General features: G+C 31.6%; 1 protein-coding gene across 1 annotated transcript; it reads left to right on the plus strand.

Moving 5' to 3' along the window:
- The first annotated feature begins 6,201 nt into the window (after positions 1-6,201).
- On the plus strand, positions 6,202-12,035 carry LOC139502509 (uncharacterized). Its single transcript, XM_071291997.1, has 5 exons — positions 6,202-7,416; positions 7,791-7,824; positions 10,229-10,497; positions 11,295-11,322; positions 11,693-12,035. Exons 1-5 carry the CDS (start codon positions 6,220-6,222, stop codon positions 12,001-12,003), a joined length of 1,839 nt encoding a protein of 612 aa, XP_071148098.1. The 5' UTR covers positions 6,202-6,219; the 3' UTR covers positions 12,004-12,035.
- The last annotated feature ends 733 nt before the right edge of the window (positions 12,036-12,768 follow it).

Consider the following 12,768-nt stretch of genomic DNA (forward strand, 5'->3'; position numbering starts at 1 on the left):
CAAGTGCTGCAATAATCAAAATGGCTTTCATAACTGCTAAAAAAGTTGCCTACACATTTGAGTTGATTCTATGTAATAAACATCTAAATGACATAAATATAGTTTACAAGTGTGTGCAAATATGGTGTACAGGCAATTAAAATAGGTGTATAGATGTGAACAAATTTGATGTGAAACCAGTGGGTTTTGAACATTATTGTTAAAGGTCACACATGGTGGTTTACGGTGTTATTCTCATTGGTATATAAACTTACCATTTCTTCTTATTTGTATGTTATGGAGCGTTGTTATTTTCTAATCAGATAAAAAAAAAGTATTATTTTTGTACAGAAATACATAAAATAGATTTATATGAAATAGATATGGCCAAAAATGTAGATGCAGAATAATGTTTGTCATGTACTGTTTTCTATTTGATGAAGGTAAATCTAAAAAAAAAAAAAAAAAGGCAGTGAGGGCATAACATTTATTGAGTGTTAATTAAAAGAGATATATGTATGATTCATAATTCAAAAAAATTATAAATGTTCTTGTTTTTTTTTCTTTTTCGTTTTAAACATATATTCTTTAAGTATTTCATTCAAAGGTTAACTGATGCAACAGAAAAGTGCACACACAGACAACCAAAAGTCATGGATATCGTTAACAATTTAAAATTCTGAGGATGGGAAAATTGGGATAGTTAGATAATGAAAATGAATATTATGTTCTGTGAATACTAGTAGCTATGAAAAAGCCGGTGTGTAAGTTAATATTTTGGCCAGCAAAATGCAGGACAACTCAAAGAATGAGTGTAAATTTTAAATAATTGTACTTACACAAAATGAGGAGACAAAAATAATTTCGGAAAAACTTTTTTCCCGTTCTAAATTGGTTCTTTTGCCATATATACCATAGAAATGTTGTCTAAAATGACTTATTCATTTCTTCCATCAATCTAAGATTTTTGTCACTCGCACCCACAGACTTTTTTTTCAATTCTGCATGGTGGTTTATTATTTATACGAAGGAATTAAAAAAAATGGTCAAGTTGCCGATAAAAACATGAGGTATATTTTAAAAGTTTTCGCTGTTGTATGAGTTATAATACGAATAAATATGTAGATTTAACCACATTCATTTGTTTTCTTAAAGTTAAAGATTACACTGGGCAACTTGTTTTGCTGTTCAATTAATCTTTTTAAGAGAGGTTAGAGTGATGCAACTTCGTCAACATTTATCTAAAACAAGACTATGGTTTATGGGTTATAAGACATTATTAAGAAATTGTTCGATTCTCGATAGAGACCAACTAAAACGACGAAGTCGAGAAAAGTGTTGATGATCCATAGCTTTCTTGAATGACTAAAGTGACACACTGGTCATTGAGTAGAACAGTATGTACTTTAGGCATTACAAAGGGCTGCATGAGTTGGTATGAAATCTGTTGAGATTCTGTTTTCATTCACATCGAACATGTCTCCATTTAAAAGAATCGAAAAAAAAAAAGATTAGTCATGCTTAATGTTTAAATAATTAAAGCAAAGAATGCATAACTACCCGGTATTTGGTTGATTTTCTTTACAAATTGAACGTAACATTAATCACTTATGTTAACTTGTTTCGTGATGGTAAGTTTACATTAGTACACAAGACAACAGTATCCTAAAAAAACCAATCTGACTTTTCAAGACAATTGAATTTGGATTCGAACGACCTGAACACGAGATTTTGATGAAAATTGGTACGCAATTATATAACTCGTTTGAAGCATTAGAGTATTCATCACCATATCTTAATAAGATTTGTTTTTACTCCCAAAGTTTATGTCGATCACGTGATAAAATCACATCAAACCGAAATTTTGAGGAAGTTTTTGTTTTATTTTCGATTGCAGTAATCGAACGTTGGTTGTTCCAAGCAAAGCAAAATGCAAAAGACTGATCCCTCTTTTTTCAATTATTTGAATGCAAGTTATATCCCTATGTACACAAACCTTAACTTAATTCAAACGATTCATTTGAACATATACAGCCGAATTTAAGATACATAATAAATTATGAGTAAAATATCTCATTTGATTTGTAAACATGATGAAAATTATACATAATTTAACCTATGAATCATCACATGATAGTTGATGTAGCTGATCATAACAGACGTGTGTGAATGAATGAAAATAACACTTTAGTAAAAATCATTTGTACATGTACTGAAATTTGAATTAATCATATATTACACATATAACATATTATTATTTTCTGATAACATGATGTATCTTGGTCATGATAGTTGGACATTAACATGTAAAAAAACGAATTATAATGAAAAGCAATTATTAAACAAGAGATCATAACTGTTACATGTAAGTTGTGAGTAGTATATATACGCTGGACAATGTTTATAATATTATAGTTCTAATTGGTTTGCATATATCAATACATGACTTTGTTTGGTCAATTGAAAATGTTCGCTTTGTTTGCAAATCGACAAACCATCTTTTCGAAACTACTTTGGTTATATTCACTGCATGCACGGACCCTGTATTGTTAGCAAATTGGGACAAAAATAAAACAACACAAACAATATAACAGTTGTTTCTATTCTAAGGCATTGACATGATTTAAGCTTCGAAAATAAATTAAATGAACATTTAAGAAAAACTTCTGCGAAATTTCATAATGATTTAGCTCTGGTTAACTATAAGTCATTTGCGAATTTCTCTTAAAAATTTACTTTAAATCTGTAGATTCATATGTATTGATATTCTAACAGCCTGAAGCGCAGCCGAAGAGTTTCCTGAGTACTGAAGGTGTTAGAATATCAATATCTACGGATCTAAACGTATAATTTGTTTAAGAGTTTAGAGAAATTCAACAACCATCACCCAGGGGATTATAGTCTTTGAAACAACGTGAGTTAACCAATCAAAACCCTAGTTGTATACTAACTATAGGATAAACATCGATAGAAAAAATTGTCTTTAATCCTACACATTAATATGATTCCATTATAACTATCAATTTTAGATTTCTCCTTAGAAGAAATACTCGTTAGTAGATCCCTTTTGAAAGAAGAAAAAATAACGAAGCAAAACAAGTTAGATGATACAACACCAACCAGTCAAGATATACCAGTCGACGCACAAATAATAGCATTGCCGGAAAGCAGTAGAAACCTAAGACTTGAATCAAAGGACACATTGATTTCCGACACAACACGAGAATGGTCAGAACATGATGGTTTGTTATATTATAAAATTTCGTATGATTACCTGTATATGTAGTTTTGTCATTATTTCGTTGGGTCAAATTTTACTGATGTACAGACCTTTATTTATGTTTCATTTCATACACAATTCCTAAGGACTTTGCCAGAAAATATCTTTGTGTCTTTGGGAAATGGTTTTTTTCTTCTGTAAGATAGTAATTTTGAATTGCGGCAGCATATCAAGTTGAAATAAGTCAAATTGGATTTCATTTTTCACATGCAACCTTGTAATATTCAAATGGTGAAAGCAAACTACTGTGTAGTGATCAAGAAATTCGAATTCATATTGGTAAAACATATTATTGCCTAATTAAAATTAATTTTCTCTAATGGATTGCTACAATAAACAACTATGATTTCTCAAATTGCAAATATAAATTTCGTATAATGGGAACGGGTAATCCGTCAGATAGACAACAACCAAAAAGCAGAATGAAAATAATACAAGTAGAAAACAGAAGTAATACTTATTTAAAAATTTTACCTTATTTTAGAATGAAAAGGTAAAACACACTAAAGAGAGGTCTAATGACAGAAACAATCAAAGTTTTTCGCGTGAAATTATTTATATAAGAATATCTGTTCTTCGTCCACTTAAAGCATTGTTGTTCAATTTTAATATAAGTGGCATTGCGTGTTGAATGTGAAAGCGGTCCACAAAAGTTAAGCTCTTACTAGATAAACCTGTTTATGGACAAGACGGTGTGAAAGAGGGACTAAAAATACTAGAGGGACAGTCAAAATTATATATCGGAAATAAACTGACAAAACCATGGCTAAAAGAACAAACAGACAAACACAAGCACACACGACACAACATAGAAAACTAAAGGATTAACAACACAAACCCTACCAAAAAACAATGGGTGATATCAGCTGGTGATCCAAAAGGGTAAGCAGATCCTGCTCCACATGTGTCACCCGTCGTGTTGCTTATGATATATCAAATCCAGTAAATAGTCTCATACGATAAGTCACATTTAAGAAAGTGAAGGGGATTGTAGTTACAACGTAAGGAACATATCCGATGTCATTTGTGTAACGTTATTCCATAACGGTCAACCAACACGTGATTGCGTCCGTAAAATTTACGAAGAGATGATTTCAACTTCACCTTTTGGAACTCTTGATTTGATAGCTTCCTTGTGAGCAACAATCCTCTACCAAGACAATCATGATAGAAAATACTAGCACGATAATATCGCATCAATTAGGAGATAATACACCGTATGCAGGTGCTGCTGAAATGTTGCTACTTAGAAATGGAAAGTTCACAATTTGAAAGCTGAAATCATCTCTTTTGTCGTTAAGTTTTGTTTTCAAACAGTAAATGTATTATAGTTATACATTGAAAAGTCAGTCCCTCTGATCAATGGACATTATGTAACTATATGTATTTGTCTTGGTTTCTTTTGATTTCATATATTTTTTGTGATTTTTTTTTTAGATTTTAGACAAACTTCATATTCATCAAATGACGGAGACCGTATCAATGACAAACCAATTAATGACTCAGACGGTTCTGAAGCGAGGTCAAGTCTCACTGGTGAGATGCATATACATACTGTTACTAAACCTTGAGTTGTCAGAAAGCTTAAAAATATGTTCGGGGTTTCGAAACAAGTCAAAGAAGTCAAAGTGTCAATCTCAAAAGAAAAGTTTTTAGAGATGTCATCCAAAGTTGGGAAAAAGCAGTTGCACAGCAAAAAGATAGCACCAATAATCATCTGGGATTTTGGAGGACAAGATGTATTCTATTCAACTCATCAGACATTTCTGACATACAGAGCTATTTACATGGTAGTATTGGATGGAAGTAGAACACTAGATGATCCCTGTCCGTATGAAAAGTATCTTCCTGGAAAGGGTCAACATAAAACAGCAAGAGGTATTAATACATATATTTTTTTTGTAGTTGTTAAGATTAAAACACCAAATTACAATAAAGTTTTTCATAAATATATAAACTAACAATTGACATTTTTAACATCTTCAGAACTTATATCGTTATTGGAGAATTTTAATTTGGAATGGAAAGCAATTACGTCTTTGATCAGTGTTCACCAATGTATTATTCTTTTTTTCATGTTTATTCTTACAGATTATCTCCTATTCTGGATCAACACCATTGTAACATACTGCAAGGGAAGTAATCAGGGATTTCCCAAAATTATGGTGGTCTTAACGCACAAAGATCAGGTTAAAGCTGTAAGTATACTTTCAATTGAAATGGTGGAAGGTTTTGACTTTGATTCATATTGTTGTTACGTAAACAAATTAATAAAGAAAGAAGAATACATAAACTAACTGTTTATTGTTTACACAGTAGTTTAACGTTGACACATATTTGACCAAATATGATCTTAAGTTATATTCCAAACTTATAATTGCTTGTTTTGTGTCTGACGAGCATATAAGGAAATTGTTTTATTTCATATTTAGGTTTCCTAGTGCATACATTTTCTTGTGCATACCAATTTGCATTTCTACTAAAAATGAAGGGAAGGAAATCAAACAACAAAAAAAACAGGGTCTCCATTTCTCCAATTATTTTGTTTTAATAAGATAACAATAAGTGTTATAATTTCAAGTTTCTTTCTTTGAGTAGGGATTGTTTTGAATTTTCCTCGTAGTTCAGTATTATTTTGATTTAACTTTTTCCCAATATACATGATATACTATACAACATGATCTGGCTTGAATGATTAAAATAACACCATGCTAGCGCTACATCTATATGAGACAGGATTTGTATTTGTTTGGTCAGTCACAAGCATATGTAGTCATCATCACCATTTTAAAATGTCCTTATACAGGCAATTGCATTTCTTTATAAACCGATAATTAATAATTGCATTGAAAGGAAGTTGTGGTCAAAATATAAAGAGTAACGTACAAATGTTCTATTGTGTTTTTTTTTAGCATGATGTTGAAGAAAGACGACATGACATATTTGCAGAAATCTACAAGATGTTTCAACAAACCCCATTAGAGCAGCATTTGGTGATTGATGATCAGATATTTGTCAACGCTAAAGATGAATATGACACAGAGATGGGGAAGATAAAGGAAGTTATCATGAGTGAATCAGAGAGACAACCAACATGGGGTGAACTACTTCCAAAATGCTTCATCCCTTTAGAGTTAGAATTTGCATCGCTAATAAGACGCAACATTACCTTGATAACCATAGAGCATCTAAACAAAATAAACGCATTGCAGCCTATAAGACCGTTGTCAAAAGATGAGTTGAAGGTTTTTCTGAAATTTCAACATTCAATTGGCAAGTTACTGTACTTTGATGAACCTAAATTGGACGACCGTATTATTTTGTCTCCAACCCTTCTCATTGATGCCTTTAAATCAATTGTTACAGACAAACAATTTTGTAAAGGAGACAGAAAAAGAGAAGAAATTTGGGATGCAATGGGAACGAAAGGCGTGCTATCAAAATACGCAATAGACGACGTTTGGAAGAGAAAGAAATATGCAAAATTCAACAAAGACAAAGATTATCTGTTAACTGTTATGACCCATCTGGACATATTGGTAGAACCAAAGAGATACGATACTAGGCGAATGCGTATACCTGCAGACTTTTACTATGTTGCAAGTATGGTACGAGGTAGTGATGATTCCGGATACCTCCATTCAGCCGACATCACACAACGAAATATCGCCATAGCTTTTCAATCGACATCATTGATGATACCTCCTGCATTATCCTTCCGATTTATAAGTTACTGCTTATCCATCTGGTCGGTAAAGAGATTCAGAGAGACAAATAGGGAAATGCTGTTTCACAGGTCAGGAGTGTTCACAATTGATCCTTCCTTGGATATGTATATACTTTGCAAAGATGACAAGATTTCTGTCCGACTTGTTCATGCCAGAACAAACACACTCATAATGAGGGATCTTGCTTCCAGTATCAATGAATGTTTAACATCTGCCTTGGAAAAAATAAGTCAGCTGTATATAAGAACCAGCAGTGATCAGAGTGACAACAGTGATGCATCCTTTGTGACCAGGATATGTTGTAACTCACCAGATAAACCATGCATCTTACCATTCGAAAGTCTTGCATATGTCGACAAAATCTGGAAATGTCCTGCTCATGGCATTGAACACCCAATACACATTATCAAATCGTGGATACCAGGAAAGGTAAGAATCGTACCAAAATACAATCAGATACAGAAAACAAAAAAAAATATTTTGTAAACTGACATATACGACACAATCATTTTGACAATAGTGAACTACTTAAATACTGCAAATATTAAGAAATGAATAAAACACAAGCCAGTATAATATGATGATAGCATTCTTTAACGATTTGAGCGTATATAATTACATAATGTACATGTATGTTTATTTTCATTCAGTTAGATATACATTCTTTTAGTTATGTATGCATACTTTTCGTTATGTCTGTAAAAATGCTAAAATATGTTTAATTTTTCATGATAAACAAATAATATTTTAAACTTTTATTTCTGTTAAGTATGTAAAGCAGAGATATGTATTTTTACTTCTAGCAGGAGGAGGACGGATGTGAACCGGGGTGTCCAGGTATTGTATTATCTGGAATACACAGTATAATGTTCTTTTAAAATCACATATAAATTCGTGGTTTAAGATTTTTGATAGTCAACCTGAATGGTTTTCTAAATGTTAATTAATTGAATGTTATATAGAGTGCAAGTTCCTCATTTCTTTCTTCAACAATATGAAGTTATGTATTCAAATTCAATTGATATAATTGAAAAGCAAATCGGTTTGCACTTGTCTTTTACATGAATGAACCATCACATTGAGGTAACACAATAACAAATCTGTGTTATCAAACTATGATCTACGTTTCAATTGTAGTTGTACAATGGATTTTTAAAAAAAGCATATAGTTATTCCCAATAGACAAATATTTTACATGACTGTCGTATGAAGTGTTACTCGTGCATCATTCAGAGTATCATAGTAGTATATTAAGGTTAATTAGTTATAGTTATGTACGTGCCTATAGCATTGCTGATGTCATTTGATACCGGAATCAATATATGTTTTATGAATTACAATTGCACATTCATTACATATTTGCTTGAGCAGTCTGACTTGTGTGTAAATCTTTAGGTCTCGTCTTCTCAACTGCGTCAATCGTAGAATAGTTTGCAGTTTGGTTTGTACAGAGAAGTGTCTAAATATTAATTTTAAACACATAATACTACCAGTTTCCGATTTAAACCACAAATAGGTGTTCCTTGGCAACATGGTATGTAAAATCAAGTAATGTACAGTAATAAGTTTCTTCTGTTCTATATTGTCACTACAGAATTCCTTGAATTATTTATATAACTTTAAACTAGGAAGTCATTTTTTTCTAATGCACGATTTTTTTTATTGACAATTTTGTGTATACATATTTTGTGTGAAAGGGTGTTTTTTTCATGAGAGGTTATCTCAGGTTCCAAGTGAGCACTCTGAAAGCAACAAAGGCAAAAGTAGTATACTGCTACTCGAAACTAATCGAGGGATACAAAACAAATCCGAATAACAAACTGAAACTGAGGGAAACGCATCAAATATAACAGGAGAACAACGACACAACAGAAGCACAACATTAAATGTTACACACACAGAAACGATCAAATCATTAGACAAAATCCGATAAGAATGACAAAAATATCATCACAACTAGATACATGAATTTGGGAGAGATAAGTATCGTGACACGTCTTATATCAATGCGAATTCAAGTCAAATATAAAAGGGGACAAACGACACAACATAAACACAACATTAAAATATAACACACACTGAAACGAACTGTAATACAACAAGGGCCATTTTCCTGACTTGGTACAGCAACGCTTAGCATATTGATAAATGACTACTATTGATGAGAAGTTAAACACCATATTTGTGTAAATGGGTTGGACCTGTGTTCACTATGTCGCGCATAAAGAGGTATTTTAACACAGTGACATTCGAATTATTTCTCGAGCTTTTGTTAATCGTCACTTTTTCATAAAATTAACATGTTATATTTGTGTTTGATGATTACTCAAGGTGCTCTCAATTCATGTGCTGTTTCAGAAACAGTTTTACAGGTATTTGAAGTTGCATTACTTAATCTACACTTTTCAGTCATGATCGTTCAACTTTGAAACTGTTGCTTCGTTTACATGTATTAGTTTGTGATTAGATCAATTTAAAATGAACTGCTAATTTTAAGTCAATGATATTTGTATGCAATTTTTTTGGCATTTACAAGTTTTATTTCCATGGATAGTAACCTCTTCATGGTTCACTGACTTTGAAACTTTTACATAGTTGACAAGTTAATGCTTGAAATAAGATTTGTTTAAAAGGAAAGACTTATAATAAGTCAATGCTATTTGGTATTCAGTTGTATTAACATTGGCATATCTCATACACATGGAGATTTGTTTGCCATGTCCCTCATTCATGGTTCATTGACTTGGAATATCTAAATGTTTGATGTTAAAGTATTGCAATGTTAATATAAACATTTGCATCATCAAAATTACAAAAATGGCGTGACATATCTCTGTAATAATTTTTTATAAGGAAATACCTTCTATGCAAAAAGATTTAATCCAATTAAGTAATGTATCATTATGGTGAGATTGGCTTCTATACAGCATGATTACTTTTACGAAGGAATAACATTGAGAATGGAAATGGGGAATGTGATAGCAAACAATAGAGCAAACAACAGACGAAAAGTACCAATGGGTCACTATCATATTTTAACCTATTAACCTATTATCTTTTTTAAAAAGCCTAACTATATCTCAGTCTGCGAACAGGTATGAAGCACGTCTGGTTTATGGTTTTCTCTTTTTTCCCTAAAAGTTGTATTTGATTTAATCCCTATATAGTTAGACTCAACCATGGAAGTTTGGTTTTTACATTTTTATATTTGCATTTGATTCCTGCAATCTCTTTAAAACAGTTACAAATGAAGAGTTTTTGAAAGAGTTACCATCAGACCTACATCTTTGTCGGTTGTCGTTAATGTACAGCAGCAATGACGTCAGAGAACTGGCAATACATTTAGGATTCTCGGCGACAGACGTTAATATCACAGTTGACACAGGGGATCAAGCATTATGGAACTTTGAAGTTTTTCGACGATGCAGGGATAGCAATGCGGTTACATTTAAAGACATAACAAAGGCAATAGAAGAAGCTGAAAAAGGAAACATACATACACTCTGCAAGGTAACCGACTATCACAAAACATTAACAAAAGAATGTTGTTTCTATGTAATTACATCAGAAATTTCTATGGCGATTAAACTAAAAATGCAGAGACATTTCATGTCATAAAACTATGCGCTTGCACCAGGTTAACAATCAAACATTACAATTAACTTCTCATAATTTATCAATCAAAGATTGATAAATGGGTGTTCAAAGACAATAACGAATTCATATATCTTAAAGTCAATGGCATAACACCCATTCACATACATTTTGATGATGTTAAAAAACAAACACGTGCAATGTATTTAAACTTATTCATTATTTACATACAAAAAATGCCTGAAGGAATAATTTGTATGTACGTATAACATGTATACATGAAACATAAAAGCAAACTAACAGTGCTGCTAAATCTTTTTTTTATTTGAAAATAGCACACACGGTTATCAAAATAGATTTCTACTGACAACAACATCACATTTCACTTCAAGTTCCAAGCGTTGACCTCAACAGGCACACTCTATATACTACTGCGCAGGTGACCTGTAGACATGCATGCGTATGCCAGACTTAGAAATACTAAAACAATACAGTTATAAAAAGTAGCATCTGCATACTATGTTAAAGTTGTACCATACTTTATGATTGATCACTCATATATAATCAATTTATTGGCTGATCGTATATCAAATATGAATACGACCGGGTTGTTTTCTTATAAATCTGTTGCATATATGAAATCTGTTGATTTGTTTATGCCTTATACATGTTGTTTTTTTGTGTTATAATTACATTTTTTTTATGTTTTACAGCTTGTGAAAGGTGACTTTATTGGTTTTGGTAAGTTCAGTGTATCAAAATAGTTAGATCAGATTTTTATTTGTATTTGTAATCATAATTTTGGTTGATCACACATATTTTGTACATGACAAAATCCCGTCATGTTCTTCGTAGGTAACACATATATATCATAAATATACCTTTTGAATGCACGGGATATACCAAATTTTTTTTTTAAATCCACCCGTCAACGTAACGCCGACGACGGCATGGCAAGAATATGAAAAAGTAAAAGAACACTTTGTAATCTATATAGATGTGTTAGATGTGCATAAGTAATTACAATATTTCCAAAAAGCATACCTAAATACATAAACTGTACCAATGAGTTGAAGGTTTCAACTAAAATATTAGTTGCTCATCATTACAGACAGGGAGCCGGAGAAGTGGGATGTAGTAACTACAGAGGAGCACATTGACAGATTAGTTCCGTTGGTTGGAAAGCAATCTATCCAATTCCTGATCGAACTTGGCATGGATTTCCATACCTGGGAGCGGATAAGCCACAAGCAAAATGAACGAGATTTAGTTAGACTGAATAAGGATATTTTAGAAGAATGGAGTAACAAGTTTTGTCTGATGCACAGTCTAAAACCAACCTTGAGGACCATTGCTCAGTCATTTAGTAACATAGGCAAAAATGTTAAAATTGTGGAAAATGCCTTGCTAGATTTGTTTTGACTCATTTTATTATTCCACCGTTCCATCTCTATGTTTTTACATGATAGTTGATATTGAACTATTTGAAGAATAACCATATAATTTGAGAGATGGAAATTAGAACATTTCAGTTGAACACACACTTGCCAACATTATATCTACATAGTTTTAATTTGACTTTTATACTAATATAATAACATGATGAACATCGTGTATTTTAACTGAATTATGGTGTTGATATTGTAAAATACTTGTTGGTTATGGTTCTTGTTCAGGTCTTTTTCTTACATGCTTTGTTTTACCTTTAAGAAAACAACTTTCCTAAACTGATGAAATAGGAGATTTTGCTTTACAAAGCAATTTATCTAATAAATGTCAATATAATTCTGTATGTGTGTATATTGAACAATCTTAATAATGTACATTGAATAAATATGTTTTTTTTAAGTTGATAATGCACTGTTTTATCCATTAGTAGTTATTTTTGTTTGAAAGTAACCTTGAACATTTATTTCAAAGAGTTTAAAGCATTTCGACTTACCTAAAAATAGTACCAATCTATTGGGTGACCTATAGAAAAATGTATAAATCGAAATTCAATGCAGAGACAAAATTCAAAATTAATGTTTTAAATATTTAATTTAATTGTATAATGATTGATGCATTGATAAGTAATTATGATTTCAACATGTTCAAAACCCATGTACCTGTAGCATTCTAACAAAAACTGATAGTAATGCCTCCTAGCTGAATTAATTTTTTGATATATTTCGATTTGATTTTATC

Source organism: Mytilus edulis, chromosome 14 (assembly GCF_963676685.1).
Source record: "Mytilus edulis chromosome 14, xbMytEdul2.2, whole genome shotgun sequence".
Taxonomy (NCBI): Eukaryota; Metazoa; Mollusca; class Bivalvia; order Mytilida; family Mytilidae; genus Mytilus; species Mytilus edulis.

Excerpts from the sequence above, each read along its gene's own strand:
- LOC139502509 (XM_071291997.1), top strand. The coding sequence starts at position 6,220 with ATGTTTCAACAAACCCCATTAGAGCAGCATTTGGTGATTGATGATCAG. Across the intron at positions 7,825-10,228 it reads ATGTGAACCGGGGTGTCCAG|TTACAAATGAAGAGTTTTTG; the intron begins GTATTGTATTAT and ends TCTTTAAAACAG. Across the intron at positions 10,498-11,294 it reads ACATACATACACTCTGCAAG|CTTGTGAAAGGTGACTTTAT; the intron begins GTAACCGACTAT and ends TATGTTTTACAG.